General features: G+C 41.5%; 1 protein-coding gene across 2 annotated transcripts in view; it reads right to left on the bottom strand.

The window, feature by feature from the left end:
- PRKAR2B (protein kinase cAMP-dependent type II regulatory subunit beta) overlaps positions 1-21930 on the bottom strand; it is a 90882-nt gene that overhangs the window by 22080 nt on the left and 46872 nt on the right. For both annotated transcript variants that reach the window (XM_081800712.1, XM_006732199.3), the window contains exons 3-4: positions 11363-11415; positions 4006-4089 (exon numbers count right to left, since the gene is read on the bottom strand). In XM_081800712.1, coding sequence (XP_081656838.1) covers positions 4006-4089; positions 11363-11415 — 137 coding nt within the window. The remainder of the gene's footprint in view (positions 1-4005; positions 4090-11362; positions 11416-21930) is intronic.

Raw genomic sequence — 21930 nt, 5'->3', positions numbered from 1 at the left:
CTGAGCTGAAATCAAGAGTTGAACGCTTGGGGCGCCTGGGTGGCTCAGTCGTTAAGCGTCTGCCTTCGGCTCAGGTCATGATCCCAGGGTCCTGGGATCGAGCCCTGCACTGGGGTCCCTGCTCCACGGGAAGCCTGCTTCTCCCTCTCCCACTCCCCTTGCTTGTGTTCCCTCTCTCGCTATATGTCTCTCTCTGTCATATACATAAATAAAATCTTAAAAAAAAAAAAGTTTCAATAGTGACTTCCTACTGCCTCCAGCATGGCATTCAAGAAGGGTCCCTGATGACACAGCACACACACATCTGAGCTCTCACCACCGTGTCTGCTGGTGCGGGCTCCCGTGAGAACACTCCCTGGGCTTTCCTCCCACGGGCACTCTCCTTCCTACTCACTCTCTGCAGCTCAGCTCGCGTGGCCTCCCCAGCTCCCTAAATCCCCAGGTGGGGCGGAGAGACCCTCTCCTCACACAGCTGTCCTGACTCCATCACAGCATGGATCATGTTGTACCAAACTGCTTTTGAATCCCTCATCAAATTATAAGTTCCAAGAGGACAAGAGCCATGTCTGAGTATTTCTGCGGCGTCCCTAAAAAGGCTTTACATGGGCTTCGGAGCACAGTGAGCAGTCTGGGCATCAAAGTGAAAGGAGCTGTTGTATAAGCAGGTTATTGGAGTTGAATATGTAATTCACTTTAAATGCATCTGGGTTATTGTAGAAAAAAAATGTGTATCGTGAAACACTAGAAGACTGTTTAAAAAACACGAGCTTAACCTAAAATCTTCAATCTGCCATGTTTGGGGAGGTTTTTATTTATTCCAGGTAGTAATCTGTTGAGAAGAATAAACTTTTACTCATCTATATTTTGCATTATTTCCAGAAATGTAGGGAAATAAATCAAGACAGCTTGAGCTCACATTTTTAAAAAAACATCTTCTGGAAGTAACTACGTAAATATATTTGCTTCTTCCCTATAAAATATTCAATAATGATAATTCATGAATTTGGTAACTTCGTGATCCCCCCACCCCAAGAACTGGCCTTTAAAATACATATACTGAAGACCTTCAACATAGCAGCCAAAAAAGGCTAAAAAAAATTTACTGTTTCGGGTGCCTGGGTGGCTTAGTTGGTTAAGCATCTGCCTTCAGCTCAGGTCATGGTATCAGGGTCCAGGGACCCAGTCCCGCTTGGGGTTTCTTGCTCAGCGGGGAGCCTGCTTCTTCCTCTGCCCCTCCCCATGCTCTCTTGCTCTCCGTCTCTGAAATAAATAAATAAAATTAAAATAAATAAATAAATAAGGGGAGCCTGGGTGGCTCAGTCGTTAAACATCTGCCTTTAAGCATCTGCCTTTAAGTGTCTGCCTTCAGCTTGGGTCATGATCCCAGGTTCCTGGGATCAAGCCCCGCATCGGGCTCCCTGCTTGGCGGGGAGCCTGCTTCTCCCTCTCCCACTCCCCCTGCTTGTGTTCCCTCTCTCACTCACTCTCCCTCTGTCAAATAAATAAATAAAATCTTTTAAAAGAAAATTTACTGTTTATAAAAATCACCACTTTAATTAGGTAAAGCTGTTCCTGGCCAGAATATACTAGTGAAAGCCTTTTAAAAATTATTTTAAATGCATCCACAATTTTCACAGTGCCTTTAAAAGAGTTAAAGGTGAAATGGCAAGAAAGGAGGAGACAGAAAAGGCAGCAGCATCTCCGGAAAACACGCCTGGCAGCCATCTGACGCCCGTCTGTTTATCACCGGGCACACGGGCACCAGAGAGCACCACACAGTCACTGCTGAACCACTGAAACATGGCTTCGATGCAACAGGAAAGTATGCACATGGAGTAACACGCGGTAGTCACCCAAATCTGGAGCTGGAGCCCTTCACGGCCGGCGCTTGTTCTTGCTACAGGAAGCGTGGCTGGGGGCCAGGACCCCCGGCCTCACCTGAGAGCCGGTGAGAAATGCTGACTCTCAGGCTCCACCACACACCTACTGAACCAGACTGTGCCTTCCGAACAAGATCCTCTGGTGACAGACAGACACAGGAAAGTGTGAGCAGCCCTGCTTCTGGTGAGCTCTGAAATTCTCCCACGTAAAGTTCTAGTCGAAAAATATAGAAATCTCCTTAGCTGAAGCCTACCCCTAAAGGTAAAATTGAGCATTAATTTTACAGCTGTCCTCTCTGTGTATCTGGAGGAAAGAGTTAAATACTAAATTAGTTTAATTCCAATACCACACACACACAAAGTAGTATCTTTCCACTAATCATTATTTGGACTCCTATTGGTGGAAGATGATTAGAGATCACATAATTTTAGTGTCCTTTATGTCACAGAGTCATTATCATTCTAGATAAATGAGATGAGGGGTTATGTGGAAGCCCATCAAAATTTTACAAATTCCCTTCAGTTACTTATTCTAGCATTTAATACTACAAGAAAATATTTCCACTCCTAAATTAAATTCTTAAATTTTCTATCTTAATTCCATTTCTTTTTTTTTTTTTTTTTGGAGGGAAGGGGAGAGAGAAAGAGAGAGGAGGGACAGAAGGAGAGAGAGAGAGAGAGAGAATCTTAAGCAGGCTCCACGATCCCAATGCAGGGCTTGATCTCACAACCCTGAGATCATGACTTGAGCTGAAATCAGGAGTAAGATGCTTAACTGACTAAGCCACCCAGGCACCCCTTAATTTCATTTCTTAATCTTCCATTATTAGAGCAAACAACCAACAACCCCATTCTTTAGAGCTCACAGTTTTACAAACTCAGTAAGAATTCTAGAGGACCTGGGTCAAACTGGACAAAACTTATATACACGTGGTCCTAAACAACATCTCCAAAGTCACAAAATGTAATCCGTGTTCCTGGAGGACATGACAGAAACATATGTGGTATTAGAAACAAAAGATCTTTAAAAAATGTTTCAGGGTGTCCTATGACCCAGTGTAAATACAGTAGTACCTTCCTCTTTATAAAAATGACTTTAAGAAAACCCCATCTTAAAAAGATTTTAATTTAATGTTCTAGGGCATCGATCTGAAAACTATTAAGATGCTGCGTTTGACCAAAAAAAAGTTGAGGTAAGAGGCATCTGGGTGGCTCAGTTGTTAAGCACCTGCCTTCAGCTCAGGTCATGGTCCCAGGGTCCTGGGATCGAGACCCACATCGGGCTCCCTGCTCAGCGGGGAGTCTGCCTCTCCCTCTGCCCTTCCCCCTGCTCGTGTCCTCTCGCTCTCTAATAAATACATAAAATCTAAGAAAAACCCTCAAAACATTAAAAAAAAAAAAAAGTTGAGGTAAGCTACAGGAGTTGACTCAGTTTCCACATTTGGGTCATGGCAGCAGGATCATGGCAACCCAAACAATCACCTAGCAATAAAGAAGCATAATGTGAGATGAAGGAAGAGAACATTTAGGTCCGAGCACAGGGCAAAATGTGAATCACATGCTCACGGGACAGGGGTTTCTAGAAAAAAGCCAAACCAGAACTAAAGAACAGAAATTTCAAAATCCTTACAAAGAAAAAAAATCCCTCTACCTTTAAAACGAAGTAAAATGTTGCTTTTAAAATACATATAATACAAAAGTTAGACACTAAAATATCATTACTATCACGAGTCGGTGAGAGAGGCAGTCCACCGTGGGCCCTGCGCCGCCCTGCACATTCCTGCCGGATGTACAAGGAACGCAAGGTGCAATCCTCTCTTCATCTGGGCCGTTTCTCAGGGCTACTCTTGTAAAGTAACCCGGAGGGATGAGATAATGTCTTCTGCAGACAAGGGGGCAGGCAGGCCTGTGTGCTCACAGCTTCAAGGATATGCACCTCCCAAGCTTAGCCTTGCTCTCCTGGAACACAAACTACCACACAGGCAGGCATCTCGGCGGGGGGGGCCTTTACGTCATCCCGGGTGGCGTTAACCTGTTGGGAGGGTAAAATCCAAGACCCTGCAACCGTTCTTTACTCTGATGCTGAAAAAAAAAAAACATTTCTGGTCACTGAGATGTAGCTTACCGGATCCAGGTTCTTAAACAGCAGGATGTCTTTGCAAGCCTCTTGCAATCGATTTCTTTGATCATCAGTTTTGGGATGTATAATCTAAAAGGACACCAAATTAACAAACAAATTAGTCTACTCATCTTATGATAAGGGATGAAACTTCCCAGCAGGACGTCAGAGGGAAGAACTGTCAGTACTGAGGTTCACTTTAGGGGACCAGACACAAGCTATCAGCCCCCTAAGTAAGGGTAAGTAGTACAGCCTTGTCTGGGGAGGCGGGGCACACTCATCAACAGAGCGCTGGAATGTTTTTCAAATGGGTGTTTTCCCCCAGGTTAGCAAGTTCATTTTGTAAAGGCCTGTGATTGGCTATTCACTAAAGACCCCAAAGCTCCCAGCCAGTGGGAACATACAGAAGGACAAGAGGCCACAACGGCTATGCTGAAGGTCTAGAGACTGCCTTCATTCTGTTTAATACTCTCTCGATATTCTCTATCACTGTTTCATACTCTACCACTGAGTGGGATAATCTTTTAGGATGCAGACCTTTCCTTTGAAATGTGACGGTCTCTCGAAGTCAATAAATTCTTACACGTATATTGCATTAGATGTTAAATATATTTTTACACACTATGTATGTAACTATCCCCACAGAGAGTGGTTTTCCAAAGGGAGCACGTAAACACAGGGTGATGTACCTAGAGTATGGATTTGAGGAAAGATGAATCCAACAGTCCTGGTGTGCTCAATTTAGAATGAGCTCAAAGAGAACCAGTGTAGTCTATTCTTCCTAAAGCATCATCCCAGGAGGGCGAAGACCAACAGAATGCCCTCTGTAAGTGTGGCGTGTCAACTCTCCAGAGCCTCTTTTGACGAGTGGAAGGCTCAACCCATGTGAACCAAAAGGCCCATTCTTTTGTGAACATTGGTAGTTTGTAACTATAAAATGAGTCGAGAGGCAAGAGACAGTCCTAAAAGCAGCAAGCATGGAGAGTCACCCTCCTGGACCACCTAGGCACTGATGTTCAGAGAGCAGCTGTGGGGGCTGACGAGCAGGTGCCCCAGCTCCTCTGTCACTGGCCCCACCATCGGATCAGCCGGAATCAGGCAATGGGGAGTTCTGTGCCCATGAATATACCAATACTCACAATGGGAAATTAGAATTGGCATTTCAAACCCATCTCAGGTGGCTAAATATTAATGAAAATCATAGGCCCAAATAAAGGAAATTGACCGTATTCAGGCATACATCTTGTTTTACTGACTTCACCTTACTGGGCTTCACAGATAAGATGTGATTACAAATTGGAAGGGCGTGGCAACGCTGCGTTGAGCGCCATTTTTCCAGCAGCATTTGCTCATTTCGTCTCTCTGTGTTACATTTTGGTAATCCGTGCAGTATTTCAAACCTTTCCATTATGACTGTATCGGTTATGGTGATCCGTGATCAGTTATTAGGACATGTTGAAAGCTCAGATGATGGTTAGCATTTTTTAGCAATAAAGTATATTTTTAATTAAGGCATGTGCATTGTTTTTTTAGACATAATGCTAAAACAGAGTATACACATAACTTTTATATGCACAGGGAAAACAAAAAATTCATTTGACTGGCTCTCCTGCAATATTTGCTTTATTTCAGTGGTCTGAAATTGAACTCACAGTATCTGCAAGGTATGCATGTATGTGTATTATTTATATACTACACAAAAGAGCATCAGCCAGTGGGAGAGGAAGTCATTGCATTCTTTCCCATATGGGTAAGATATATGCAAACTTTTATTTACTATCTAATCAATATTCACCTCAATCTAGATTTTAAGACGACATATGGACACAGAAAAAGCAGACCCTGGTGCCTACTAACTCACTGCTTACTATACAAGAAACTTTTTAAATTAGTGCACTGAAAAAATCATGCCAACCAAAATTCATATCTCCCTACTTCAAATAAGGAAGGTTAACACAATAAAACAAAACAAAAAGTCACTTCTCACTCCAATAGAACCTCAAATCGAAGCAATCATAAAATGTTTGCCTGCTGAGGGGCGTCTGGGTGGTGCAGTCGGTTGAGTGGCCAACTCTTGGTTTCGGCTCTGGTGGTGATCTGAGGGTCATGGGGTCGAACCCGGAGTCAGGCTCTGTGCTGAGTGCAGAGTCTGCTGGAGACGCCTTCTCTCCCTTGCTCTGTCCCTCCCCCTTCTCTCTCTCTCTCAAATAAATAAAATCTTTTAAAAAAAAGTTTGCCTGCTAAGAAGCTCTGTCCTCAGAGAGAAAAAGTTGGGGATACCATGGCACCCCTGTGGAAAAAACGTTCTAGGCCCAAGATGGAGGTGCTCCAGCCCAGGGAGCAACGTCAGCATACCACAATTTAGATAGCCTTTGTGTCCCCGTAAATGCTCCAGAAACGTGGCGTATCCAGTTAGCCAACCAAGGCCCAAAGCCAAGCCAACTGTGGGTTCTATACTTATTTCTCGTCCCTTATTCCTTATCCCATGAACGCTTCCTGCCTTCTACCCCATCTCCCAGCTCTCTGGACTCTTGGGAACCCACTTTAGAAAGTGGTAGGGTTTGTCTGGATCGCCCAAATTATCTTCTTTAATCATTCTTGGCACCATCTTGCCCTTGCTTTACTCTTGTTATCAATTTAAGTCTTTCTCCACGACCATTCACTCCATAGGAACCCCTCACACAACAGCTTTTTCCTCTTCTCTCTCTCTCCTAACTTGTGTTCTTATGCATTAACCCTTTTCAATTCTGGTTCTTAATCCTGCCATCACTGCTATGGTCTACGGCTCTCCCTGTTTTCCGTTCTCTCTCTGTCCCCTCTCCCCACCCTCACTCCTCAGAGAGTCTATCATTTACAGACCCCACATTAAAATCCTGTTCTGTGTTCTGGAAAGCTAACAGTCAGAAATCAGGTGACTCCTTGCGCTTTGGTGACCCTGCCCTGTAACCAACTGCTCAAAAGATGTTCTCCCACTTCTAAAGACTCTCATTTTTTTCTGTTTGGTTTGGTGTGAGCCTACATATAAGATCTGCATCTGGATAACTAAGGGTGTAACTAAACCATACACCCAAATGTGATTTTTATTACACTAGAAGTCACTTTTTTTTTAAATTAAATTTTATTTCTGATTTCAGGGTAAAAATCTCATTTGTTAAACAAATAATTATGTAGCATTTATTATGTGCCAAGCACTGGTTTAAGGGCTTTAAAAATATTAACTCATTTTATCCTAGTAACTGACCCCATGAAGCAGGTAATAATTTATGCTAAGTAAAATAAGTGAGACAGAAAGAAAAATACCACATGATCTCATATATTAAAATGAACTTGCCCACATCATTTCTTCAGTGTCAAAGTTCAGAGCTGCAGAGCTAGGATTCATCCCAGCAGGGCTGGCTATAGAATTTATGCTCTAGGGGCAGCTGGGTGGCTCAGTCGTTAAGCGTCTGCCTTCGGCTCAGGTCATGATCCCAGGGTCCTGGGATCGAGCCCCGCATCGGGCTCCCTGCTCCGCGGGAAGCCTGCTTCTCCCTCTCCCACTCCCCTTGCTTGTGTTCCCTCTCTCGCTGTGTCTGTCTGTCAAATAAATAAATAAAATCTTTAAAAAAAAAAAAAAAAGAATTTATGCTCTAAACCAGGGTCAGCAAACTGGGGCCTGCAGGCCAAATTTCTTTTTGCATGGCCCCTAAGCTAAGAACGATTGGGAGAAAAAAAAGCAGAAGAATTAATACTTCTTAACATGTGAAAATTATATAAATTCAAATTCAAGTGTCCATAATAAAGTTTTTTTGTTTTTTGTTTTTTTTTAAGTAAGCTCTACACCCAACCTGGGGCTTGAACTCACGACCCCGAGATCAAGAGTTGCACACGCCACTGACTGAGCCAGCCGGGTGCCCCCAGAAATAAACTTGCAACGGAACACAGCCACACTCATCCATTTATGATTTATCCACGGCTGTTTTCAAGCTACAACATCTGCAGAGCAAGTAGCTTTGACAGAAACTGTATGCCCCTCAAAGTCTAAAATATTTATTACCTGGAAAGAGTAAATTTTTCAGTTTAAAAAAAAAAAAAGGTTTACAGACAGCTCTGCTCTAAACCCTGGTCTTTCATTTCAAAAAATTAGAAAACCAATTAATAAATAAAAGGTATACACTTTCTCTAAAGAAAACACTGCAAATCTATTCTGCTAATAAGCAAGGGATATCTGTACAAGACAGTTTCCTATTTGTCCAGTCCACTGTCCACACACAGCTGAAGGTAACCTTTAAAAAATTTAAATCAGAACACCTGGATGGACTCTATCACATTTCCCGAGCATGAAGGGCCCGTCCTTCCTTTGGCCCCCCAGCCTGCAGTCACAGCTGCCTGCACTCAGAACTGCCAACAGCTCCCAAGCTGGGGCGCTGAGGTCAAGCCAAATGGGCTCCTGGGCTTTGGGGCAAGACTTCTTTTGGCCCCACTTCTGCAACCACTCCATTTAATTAGGGACCCTGTCCATGGGGGGTTTGGGTTCCTTTTAGCACTTCATATTTTGTAACTGTTCATTAGTTTACTGGCTTGTTGTCTAATTCTGCTATTCGCCTCTAAGCCCCAAGATGGCAGGGACTTACCCACGGTGCTCACCACTGAACATCCTAAGCACCCGGCCAAATATACAGAAGGCACTCCTCCACAATTCTGAGGGGTAACACAACAAGGAAATGACCCATTCTTAAAATTACCAGCTCTTCGCTACCAGAAGAGCTACATGTTAGATGTATATATAACTCTTACATTTTCATTTGCTTTTTTAAGATTTTTTTTTTTAAATAATTTCTACACCCAACACGAGGCTCGAACTCACAACCCCGAGATGGAGAGTTGTATGCTCCACCAACTGACACAGCCAGGCGTCCCTATAGCTTCATTTATTAAACGTAAAATCTAATTTGTGATTTTTCCAAAATCCATCTTAAGTATTTAAATTTTCTTCAAATTTATATCAGACAATATCTACATTAATCTGAGACTTAAGGATTTGATACATCATCTGTGAAATACAAAATGTTCAAATGAAATGGAACTTTATCAAAATATATGTTTTCCTTACAGACATTTTCCCGTATCTGCTTAGAGCCAATTAATTCTGAAATCTATAATAATCATTTCCAAGGGCTATGGTGCAATTTGCCTTGTAGTATCTACGACCAAAAAAAACAGTGCAGTTTTTAGTAACATGTTTAGAGAATAGTCAAACTAATGGAGAACCTGAAGCACTTTATAATTATAATTAACTACAAAAAATCTATTAAAAGTAACACGGAGGGTGTTACAGGGGACAACTCTAGCAGCTAATGCCCGACTCACAAAGATCCTTCCTTCCCTAGGAACGGCCTTCATTTAAAAGTGGCATCTGGCAGCCAGAGGCTGCACTCTTGTCCCTGGCCCCCTACCCGAAGCTGGGTCCATGAGAAACTCTCCCAGAGAACCAGGACTTTAAGCTGAGAGTCACAGCAATAAGGGCAAGTGGCAGCCAAGTCTCCCCCTAACACAATTCTCTAAGTCCTGTACCACCGCTATGGAAGGACCCCAGATGTAGCCTGGCTCCTGCCCGCCAGCTACGGCTTGGGTTGATTTTGGGGTTTGGTGTTTTTTTTTTTTCCAATTCGTTCTGGAATTCTGTAAGACTTCCAAGCATACATCCAATACTTATTTTCTTTTTTTAATTTTTATCTCAATGTGATTGGGTTCTTTGACACAGCCAAATGAATCTTAACTGGTACCGCCTCCCAAACAAGACTGTTAGGGATTAACTGGAGTGACCCAGCCAATCACTTTACCTATCCCACGGATCAAATGGTGGCTAACAGTCTGAGTCTATGAGATACTGTGTATTGTTTTTAAACTGTCCTTTTGAAATGTCCTTCAGTTTAGATTCTTACTAAATCAAACCATTTCATCAAACATCTCAATTACTAAGTTTTATTGTGTATACCTTTATACGCAAATATAAAGAATGTGTGTACTCTTCAAAGTCACCCATTACTGTTTCTGCTAGATCCATAAATCAAGGACACGATGGGGAAGGCCTAGTTTTTACGACTACATGAAGTACTAACAGCATGTTATACATTAATAACAGTATCTTAATCCTAAGGAAACATAATTTCAAGCCAGAATTTATAGACATTATCAAGTTAATTTATGTTCTGGTAGCAAACAGTGAGCTCCCCCCATACGGCTGCTGGGAACCCCCATGGGTATGGGAATGAAATGGGATTTCCTTCAAGACCTTCAAGATAACACTCCTGATGGGGCGCCTGGGTGGCTCAGATGGTTGAGCGTCTGCCTTCGGCTCAGGTCATGATCCCGGGGTCCTAGGATCGGGTCCCGCATCGGGCTCCCTGCTAGGCGGGGAGCCTGCTTCTCCCTCTGCCTCTGCCTCTCTCTCTCTCTGACTCTCATGAATAAATAAATAAAACATTTAAAAAAAAAAAAAAAAGATAACACTCCTGATCTTTCTCTCACTGGATTCTACATATATTTCAGGGAGCTTAATGATGTAATGACTTAGGGACATAGTATTTGCTTTTTCATATTAAAACTCAATCTTATTTAAGTACGTCAGAGCTACAGAAATAAATTTTTGTTTATCTTTTGAGGCCAAACAGAAAAGAGGAGCTTTGGCCAAGTAAGTACTCAAAAAAAAAAAAAAAAAGGTAAATTATTACTTTCCATTTCCAGGCACAGTAATCTCTTATTTAGTTTACTTTTTACTAAATAAATAATAGGTGAATGGAGGACATAGCTTAAAAACTGCTTCAAACAAAAGTGGACAAATTCTTACAAAAACATTACGACCGTCAAGAAATCAGTTTCTGAACAAACTATTCATAGATATTAAAGAGTAAGAACTTTTATACTGGCACTTTAGATGTAATTCTACTGTGATTTGTTTTTGTTTCCAAATAAGCTTTGTTGTTATAAATTGGTAGGAACAGAAAGAAGGCTTTCCCTAGTATTTTCCTTTACTAGAAATACTGTCAGAAAAATAGCATTAATGCTATGACCAAGATAGCTAAAAACACTTTCCCTCACCAGGCTGTATTTTTGCAAAAGAAATAAAACCACAACTGCAGTGAATTTTTATGTTCATCTTTCCTTTTATCCAAAGAATAAGATGCTTTCTCTTTGGAGAAAAGTAATTCTATAGAACTTGAAGTCAAAGTAAGCTATCAGAGAAACTAGGAAAAGAAACACTCAAAATAATTCCATTATGCTTCCTGTCAATCTATATGCCTGTTAACCTCTTTCTGTTATTATATTCCTGATCCAGTACTGGAATATAATTTAGAATTAATTTATTAAGTAAATTACATACCCTGGACTCTGCATCATCTTCTTCTTCATCGGGATTATAAGCTTCTGCACATACTATAAAAATAAAAATGGACATTTGAAAGATATTCCATCAAGAAATATACTATAATAAATATACCTTAAAAATTAATAAAAAGAGAACCATGGTATAAAACAACATTAATTCATTTCATCCAGGGCAAGCAGTCTACACTGAAAAGACGATTCCCTATTGAAATCTATAACGAATTTATTAAAATACAAAGCTGCACTTTAAGACAATGACAACTGTTTTCTGCTTTCTGTTATTCAGAGAAACACAGCTTCACCTCTTCCACCTTCGTTTCTAAGCTACAGAAATGCATGAGATCCAAAAATTACTTAAAGAACAGACCCCCCAGAAAGCCCAAGTCTGCTATGAAATGATCAACTTAATCATAGTTATAAGTACCTTTCATAAATTATCCACAACCCAGTCTTCCAAGAGCAAATACGATTAACGTGTTCACATTCCTTTCTAGTTTTTACACTGAGTGGATTTCATACTGCATATGCAATGTTAAAACTTGCTTATTTCATTTAACACTGTAAGAATTTCACATGCCATTAGAAACATTTTGTAAAAATCGTTTTAAGGACTGCTGATTGTTTACCATAAGCTAGAATTAACCACTCCCTTAATGCTACACACTTAGCTGGCTTCTATTAAAATAAGCTTGCAATAAACATCTTCATGCATAAATATCTGTCTACATTTCAGACATATGTTATTTTTGGGGGGCTAACAGTTATGACAATTTTTTTTTATTCTTATGTTAATCCCCATACATTACATCATTAGTTCTAGATGAAGTGTTCCATGATTCATTGTTTGTGCATAACACCCAGTGCTCCATGCAGAACGTGCCCTCGGTTATGACAATTTTTAAGGCATACTTATTACCAAGCTTCCTTCTAGAGGGACTATACCCATCCACTGTCCTAACAAAGAATGTGTAAGAAGATTCCTTTAAACTGTAAAACAGAAATGGATGTTACTGCTTAAATCTTGGCAATTTAGATGAAAAATTATTGAAATTCTAAAAAATTATTTTGAATTTGAACTATGTTCAAATGTTTATAAAGCTGACTATATTTCTGCCTTTGCCTTTATGAGGAATCTCGGTATGCATTTGATTTTCTTTTTGGTTTACACCAGTTTCTTAACACCACTTTGTTATATTTCTCATAATCATTTTATCCAGTTTGCTTTTTCATTATAATGACAAAGTTGTCACAGGTTATGCATGTTTATTTTTAATGCAATGAGATCAAGGAAGAAAATTCCCCAATATGATTTAAACTCAACAGTAAACATCACAAAAACACCACTGGTTTTGAGCTAGGAAACTCCTTTGCAAATGTAAAGATTACTTCTCTTCTGGTTTTTTAAAAGTAGATTTTTTTTTTTTTTTTTTACATTTACCCTTTAATTCATAAGGACTTTACTCTGCCAGAGATGTAGAAATATAAAGAACAGAGGATCAGTGACAAGCTGACAAATGTCTTCGTAGAGGCCCAGACGGCATGAAGAGTACTATCATCATTAGCCCTATTACTGCCATTATTACTATAAATCCTGACGTTAGTGTTCTTTCCTCCAGGCATTGCTCTAGATACACACTGGCCAGTGAATGAGGGATTCTTAACCAGGACCAATTTTGGCCCCCAGAGGACAACTGGCAAAGTCTGGGGACATTTTGATTGTCACAACTGTGGGGACTGTCGGGGAAGCCACTGGTTACTGAGGGAGGCCAAGGATGCTGATAAACATCCTACAATGCCCAGGACAGGATCCCCTTCCCCCCCAACCCCCAACCACCTGGCTCAAAATATCAACAGTGCTGAGGATGAGAAACCCTGACCTAGTGTATATTTTTTCATTCAATCTCACAACAACCCTAAGATAGACGGGTTTCCTATCACCACCTGACAGATGAAAGACTAGGGCAGACAGAGGTTACTTATCTTGGCCCAGATCACACATTCTAGGACCACAGGACCCATACCTGATCCCAGCAGTGTCTGGCTGACCCCAGAGCCCTTGCTCTTAACTACTGTCCTGCATTTGACTCTGGTGAAGTCACCAGCATCGAGGCTGGGCTTCAGCCTTCTGTCTCAGAAACTGAACAGAAGGGGACCTGTCTCTCAGGGGCAGGCTCTCATTAAAGAACCTCACTGATGTATATCACCAGAATGCCAATTTAGTAACTCCCTGAATCAAGTATGGAGTCAGCATGACCAGCTCTCTAGCCCACACAGGAAGACCATGGAAGAAGCCAAATCACAGTTAAAGGGTTGCTTGCTGAGAGTGAGCTAGGAGAAAGAGAGTTTATCTAATAAAATGAATGTTAGGTGGCTCAGTCTGGGACAGCTTGAGCCTTCCACACACACCATACAGATGGTCCTGCTCATGGGGCCCAGACACTTTAATCCTGCTGGCTCCAACTTTCCAGAAAGCATGAGGACATCTACTTCTTTAAAGCGTGGCTCTATGACTTTGTTTCCGTAGATGACCAATCTCACAGGTGGGACTGCCACCTAATTAGCAGGGCTCAGTGCAAAATGAAGACAGCCCCATTTTCAAAAACTCAGAATCTCAAGAGGGCACCAAGAGAACATTAGACCAAACTCGGAGCCCTTGTGATCAGGGGGCCCAGGCCGTCAGCCCTGCTAAGGGATCAATATATTCAATGAGGTAGTAGAGTAGGTAAGACACTTTAGTGTTGATCTTAAATTTTATTTCACAGAGGGAAACCTTCATGCTCTGATTTCTAAGTTCCGAGCTCCTATACTCTGACTAAAAATCATGAGGAGTGAGATTCTATTGTTCTTCTAAATAACTTACCAATTGTCCCAATATTATTTATTACTTGACACTCTTCTGATTTGTGGTGTCCACTTTATCACTTATTTGTTTCTCGGTTGCCCATTTCCTTTAACTATTTCCTGTGCCAATATTACCAGGATGTAGTTCCTGGCATGTAGGTGCAATGTTTCACTACATTCCAGTCCATCTACCACCACCTCCGACAGCCAGAGCAAAATACAACACCTGCGGGCTTGGACATTGCCATCTTCACTTACGCCATTTCCTCGGGTTGGAACCCCACTACATCCTCCTTTCCAAGCCATCCCTTCTCTCCAGCCCCAACTAAAAAGTCAAGACAAGAGCCTCACCTCCTCACAGCTAAGTTAGGAAAACCCACTTTCTGTGCTCCCCTTGCTCCTGTGTTCCCAATACCGTGGGCAAAGCTCATTCTTGTCTCTTACTACACTGTACTCTACCAGAGCGGTTACTCTGTGTTCACCCTCCAGGCTGAGACTTATAGCCCTTCAGGGACTAACTGTGTGCTCCTGGAACTCTATTTCCCTAGCACTGACCTGGCTCAACACACACTTTTTGAATGAACGACTGATTAATGAACAAACAGGCCTGCAAGGTCCTTGAGGACAGAGATGATATGTTGTTTAAATATCTCCTGATATTCTACCTGCATGACAGACTCTCAAACGCAAGTTGAATGAATGAATAAAAAGTTGTCCTTTGCTACAATGTGTAACACCATTTGTCCAAGAAATAGGAACAGAGTGAAATGAGAACCTTTTGTTCTGTTCACCAAGGAGACTGGCACACACCCTGGAAGCTCAGTAACTCTCTGTACAAGGAACGAATGGATGAGAGGTTCTATGCCCAGAAGGACCCTCAAACCAAAGCCTCTAGAGAATATGAGCTACTTTGTATGTTTTCTAAAATGTATTCACCCTATCCCTCCTGGACAATGTGAAATTGAGCCTGAAACTATTTACTCCCTTCTTGGTTTGGTGATTACACAGTAGTGAAGGATAGAGCCCTATTCTTTGAGTGAACCCTATATTGAGGTTTCCCTGTTATGTCTGCATATATTATTTGTCAATATGTCAGTCATCTAGAATGGGCCAAGATTTCCACACTGTACTGTGATATGCATGCACTGTGTGGCCAGACACCTGTCACAGTCAGCAAGACAGAACAGGGAAGTGAGAACCATATTGACTCTGCATCTTCTGGGGCTTGGCCCTTGATCTTTTCATGCAATATGCACGCACACACACAGCTGTGTACAGCGGACCCCTCTACCCTTGTACAATGTAGGAGTCAGGGGTGCCAACGCTCTACACAGTTGAAAATCCACATATAACTTCTGACCCTCTCAAAACGTAACTACAAAGAGCCTACTGTTGATCAGAAGTCTTACTGATAACATCAACAGTTGATTAACATATATTTTGTATGTTATGTGTGTTATATATTGTATTCTTGTAACAAAGAAGGCTAGAGAAAAAAATGTTATTGAGAAAATCTTAAGGAAGAGAAAATACTATACTGTGCCTACTGAAAAAAAAATCCACGTATAAATGGATCTGTGCAGTTCAAACTGTGTTGCTCAAGAGTCAACTGCAGTGACGGACAAGAGGTAAGGGATTTTTTCCCATCATGACACCAAATATGTGTTGTTTTTTTCCAACAGCACTCCTCCCTCTCTCTGACACCAAATGGGCTGTCTCACAATTCAGTGTAATTGACACTATCTACCTAAAGTTAGTGTCAGGTCCCACAAGTCAAAGGGCTCAGTCTTGTAAGACTGCCTCCACCTGAGATGCTAATCTCGATTCCCAGGCCACCCACACATCTGAACAACCAGCTATAAATTGAGGGTTCTCACGACCCCTTCCCTGGTTCCATAATTCACTAGAATCACTCACAGAACTCAGGAAAGTACCTTCCTTACTCTTACAGGTCTACTATAAAGGAAGTAACTCAAGAATAGCCAATGGAAGAGATACCTAGGGCGAGGCATGGGGGAAGGGCACAGAGCCTCCAAGTCCTCTCTGGGTATGCCACCCTCCCAGCACCCCGATGTGATCACCAATCTGGAAGCTCTCTTAGCCCTGTCATCTAGGGTTTCATTACAGAGGCACAAATGATTAAATCGCTGGCCAATGGTGATTAACCCAATCTCCAGCCTCCCTCCCCTTCCCGGGGTTGGAAGGGGGGAAAAGGGCCAAAAAGTTCGTTCCAAGCTTCTAATCAAAGTTTGGTCTTTCTGGCAACCAGCCCCTATTCTGAGGCTATCTAGAAGCCCCTCAGCCAAGAGTCACTGGGCACCAAAGAAATTCTCACCACTCAGGACAAAGACCAAGTACCCAGGGGTTACAGCAACTCCCAGGGCACTGTACTTTGTTGGTAATGTATACAAATTAGTACAAACAGCTCTGCACTGGACCAGTTCACATAACCCGTGCTACCTCTCTGCCTAACTAAATCATCAAGAAACCAGCCTGAACTCCATGAGCCACTCCACTGGGCCTCAGCACCTGGCACGGAGCCTTGCACACAGTAGGCACTCAATAAATATTTGTTGAAGGAGCAAAAAGCAAATGTGGCCTGTACAGAAAAACTGCGTGGTTTATACGCTTTTAACCTAGGGGGAAAAAAAAACTGACTTCTGGAAAACATATAAAATTTACTTTTCCAATGTTCTCAATACACTAAGATTTTAGCATACTTATTTAAATGATAATGAGCTTAACAGAAAGCTATGATAAAAGCGCAGGTGTATTAGACAACAGAGTTCTGCCTCAATATGGTTAAACTTAGCTTACTGAAGTGGAAATGCCCTCCTACAAAGGGAAAAAAAATTTACCTTTACAAATACTAGTTTAGGGCGCCTGGGTGGCTCAGTTGGTTGAGCGACTGCCTTCGGCTTAGGTCATGATCCTGGAGTCCTGGGATCGAGTCCCGCATCGGGCTCCCTGCTCGGCGGGGAGTCTGCTTCTCCCTCTGACCCTCCTCCCTCTCATGTTCTCTGTCTCTCTCTCATTGTCTCTCTCGCAAATAAATAAAATCTTAAAACAAAAACAAATACTAGTTTAAGGCATGCATTCTCAAGCAAGATTGGTTGGGGGAGGAGGCAAAAAAACCTTAGTCTTTTTTTTTTTTTTTTTGATAAAGCACATACATACACACAGTACAGAAACTGATACACAGTGTATCTGTGGCATTAAAATCTCATTGTGGGGGTGAGAGGGATGAGGGGAAAGCGCCTAAAAAAGACTTTGGGAGAGAACCAATAACAAAAATAAGACCAAGAAGCACGGGGATAAGATACACTAGTTCCGGTGAAGTAAAGGGAAGAGACGACACAGTGGCAGTCAAGAGTCTGTCCCCTCCTCCGCCTCATCCACATGTCTGTCCAGGAAGTGTGCTATACATCTGCTCTGACACATCGGTGACAATCCTAACTTCAAATTCACAGAGCAAAAGCATCTGGACATGACCACAGTAGAGAAGCTCCCATTTTGATCCCAAAGCACAGTCAAGAGCAAGGACCCATGGGAATTCTTATTTACCATTAAAAAAAAAAAAAAAACCAGTTTGTGGAATTCAGGCGATGATGCAGAGTGAAAGAATGCTGGAGAAGCACAGAGAGGAGAAAGCAGTGAGCAGCTGCTCAATGGACAGAGAAGGCTCCACAGAGAGAGAAGCCCCCAGGCGGCGAAGGGGCGGTGGGAACAAGCCTGAGAAGAGAGGCGACGGTTTTGTCCGGGGCTGTATTTCTAGCACTTAGAGCTGTGACTGGCACACAGTAAACAGTTAACAAAAATGGTTAGGAAAAGGAATAGTCATGGTAGTGGTGAGGAAAGTAGGATTTCCTTTTGATCTCAGACCTAGGGAAACTGCCTCTGTCAGGGTGGCTTATACTATAGTAACAAGCCTCCCCAAACCCAAGGGACTTCAAACAGAAGTGTCCTTCTTGCTCACAGGGTAGGTCCATCTCAGGACCGTGGGTACTTTGCTCCAAGTCATCTTTGTGAAGGCTGCAGGCCAAAAGAGTAACCACCATCTAGAATGTCACCAGTCCCCGAGGCAGCAGCAAACTGCTCACTGGCCCCTGATGCGTTCAAGATACAGCACCCCAAAACACGGCACCTCATGTTGACCATCGACAAAACAGCAAAAGGAAGGTCACTCTGACCTCCCGCACCCCGCCCTCTGCCCTAGCAATCTCCCATGTGAAAGGTACCATCCCTGTACCAGGAGGAAGGGGGACATCCTTATCACCTGAGACAAGGAAGTTAGGGCCGAGAAGGCTGCATAAACAACCCTTACCCATTTACTGCCAGGAGCCCGAACCCCTTGGTCTTGTAATCCTTCACAGATTTATTATTGCCCAAAAGATATAAAAGCTTCCTGCTCTAATCACTTGCTTGGGTCTTCATTTTCTTGGGAAGGACCCCATAAACATGTAAAAATTCAATAAAATGTGTGTAAGACCTTTTGTTATACTTATGTCAGTTTCTTAGGTCCAGTCAGAGACCCAAAGAGGGTGCAGGAGAATTTTTCCTTCCCTGCACCCCTAAAGCCTCTGCCTGCAAGTGATATGTGTCCCCTCTGCCAAGAAGGAATATATAATGACAGTTCACAGGACAAGTGACGTGGCCATTCCTAACTTCAAGGACACAAGGGACGTGCATCTCTGCAGGTGCTCAGAGGAGAGAAAATGAGAACATTGTGAAAAGTCCTAATGACCAACACAACCACCTGATGGCCCTAAGCTCAAGGATTCCTCTCTCGTCCTCTCCACCAGGGGCTTAGAAGGGGAATAGAGAGTACTGAAATCAACCATATGGTTTACTTAGAAATAGGGGAAAATGTTCTTAGCTTAAAAATCTACAGACTAAGCCTCATAAACTCTGAACAGAATCATTACAATTTCCTTAAAACTGCCTTCCAAATATTCATTGAATATTTAGTCATTGAACATCTCACTTAATATTTTACTATTTCCTGCACTGAAACATTAAAAGTTATTATAATCTACCATTACTGCCTACATTTCAGCTACAAAAAGAGCAATATAAATCTTCGTTCAGGGAGGTTCTTGAATCATCCCCAACATATAACTACCAATCCTAAAAGCTATAAATTTTTTCCTGTTATTTCCACTATAAAACAGCCTACTGTCACAAAAGCCTTTTAGCTATACCACACATTTTACTCAACTACCCTGATTCATTACAAACCCATTGTTTTTGTTGCCCTTTAACAAGAGAGATATTTAGGGGTGCCTCGGTGGCTCAGTTGGTTAAGGGTCAGACTCTTGATTTCAGCTCAGGTCATGATCTCAGGGTCGTGAGATTGAGCCCCACATTAGGCTCCACACTCAGCGGGGAGTCTGCTTAAGATTCTCTCTCCCTCTCCTTCTGCCCCCTCTCCCCAGTGCGTGTGCTCTCTCTCTCAAATAAAAAATAAATAAATCTTAAGGAAAAAAAAACGAGATATATTTAGAGTAAGATTTCATAACTTACCAATTCATTTCTATGTTTTTGTTTCTAAAAACGATTTTCCCCCATCTGTATACCAGTCCTCTTTAAGTGACTGTAAATCAAGAGCAATTCACACCTCACAAATAAACCATCATGCACAGGACACCAGAGGAGCTGTGTCACTGAGATCATAACTGAGCACAATAGAGAGCTTCAAACAAATGAGAATCTGTCCATCATTTGCTATTTCCCTATTATTAAAGATATGGAGGGCTCCTGGGTGGCTCAGTTGGTTAAGCGACTGCCTTCGGCTCAGGTCATGATCCTGGAGTCCCTGGATCGAGTCCCGCATCAGGCTCCCTGCTTGGCGGGGAGCCTGCTTCTCCCTCTGACCCTCCCCCCTCTCATGAGCTCTCTCTCATTCTGTCTCAAATAAATAAAATCTTAAAAAAAAAAAAAGATATGGAAACCAAAACATTCTTTAATCTGTTCCAAAAAATGTATGAATTTTTCTTCAAAAATGCCTCCAAAGGAAAAACAAAGTCCCAACTATCTCAGAACCCATATACATATGGTAGGTGAATTTTTATTCTAGACTTAGGTTCCAAAGTATTTTAAAACGTTAGTTATAAAGTGTGTGGATTCAGTCATTGGATCATCCCCAATCCACCGTCTTTCCACTACATGCTCTACACATATGTGTTCAGTCCCTGAAACCATCACCTCTTTTATTATAAAATCAACTAATTTATGAGTAGGGCACAATTAAGAGGATAAAGCATTCAACAGGTTTATAAAAAGAATCACGTCAACATGGTATGTTTCTGAATATTCTACATAATACCGTCCGTACGCTACGCGTAGCCTGTGGGACTCAGAGAACGGAGGAGCACCACGGGAGCCCCCACTCCCTCTCATGTGCAACAGTGGTCCCCCCTGTAGCTACTAATGCTCCTTTCATTAGTTAAGGAAATTTAACAATGTGCAAGGTCCAGGAAATGGTGAATGCATGTAATCTAAGGACCCAACATACGGGTATTTTCCAAATAATATATTCCAAGTGAATTTTCTTTAAGCGAAAGAATAAAAACTTACAAATGACCAAGACTAAGATAAAGAGATACCATAAAAAGGGCCTGAAGAATAATTCTGAGGAGAATATATTCTGATAACCATTAATATTTTAAAGCCCATGTATGTGTTTACTATTAATCACCATAATTCCTCAATAATATTCTCTAGAACTGTTGAGTAGCCGACAGTAAGTAGATCCATCTGTTTTAGAGGACAGCACTATCATAGAAATTACATTTGTGTTTTGCTGAAATAGTCTGATGAGGATTTCTGAGCATTATATCTGATGACTTATGAATTTTCAGAAATTAATAGCCAAGGAGATATCAAAAAAGAATTCTCATGCTTTGATTAAAAGTCAACAAACAGCTTCCTAAGAGTCTGTGCAAATGCCCAACTCCTGCATTTTATTTTGGTCTGAGACCTTGGATCACGTTAAAGTAATATGAATATAAATACTAGTTGATAGTGAATGATATGCTCACATATATCAAAACACAATTTTGCCTTTCAGATGCAGAGGAGCTGGGGCTACTTAAAGCTTCTGAATAATTTTATCTGTTTACTGTTTTTGAGACTAATGCTGCCTAACATGTACCTATGAAAAAATCATAGGAATAGAAACACTAAAGGATTCTTCTCATTATTAACAAATTTTCAGAACCAGTACCATCTGACCAGATGGTTCTAGGATGTGAAGTTGGGACTAAATATAGCCAGAATTATGGAAAAAGAGTTTGGTCAATTCCCAGCTTCCAGGTTTAGTAATAAAACTACCAAACTTAAACATTAGGGGAACATCTTTCAATCAAGCCTCTCCATATCATTATCAGAAGTCTAATAAGAATTCCAATGCTATTTTAGAAAAATATGACCAAATTGTAACAAAACAATACATATCAATACCCAATATCAATACACAACTTAAAATATGTGGTATATATTTACAAGTAAATGCAACTGAGTCTAGCTTATGCATTATTTAAAGTCAAAAATAAATCCTTATAAAAGCCTAATAGGACTTGCCTCTTGAAAAGAAAAATTCCATTTCTATTTTTTTAAGGGAAACTTGAAAATCAATGTCAAGATTTGTGAGGTGATAAATGACAATGAATTTAAATGAATTTTTTATTAAAAAGAAAAACAATATAAAGGCAATAAGATGGG

Source organism: Leptonychotes weddellii, chromosome 12, assembly GCF_054177405.1.
Source record: "Leptonychotes weddellii isolate Sample4059 chromosome 12, ASM5417740v2, whole genome shotgun sequence".
Lineage (NCBI taxonomy): Eukaryota > Metazoa > Chordata > Mammalia > Carnivora > Phocidae > Leptonychotes > Leptonychotes weddellii.
This window is presented reverse-complemented; position numbering and strand designations above follow the sequence as displayed.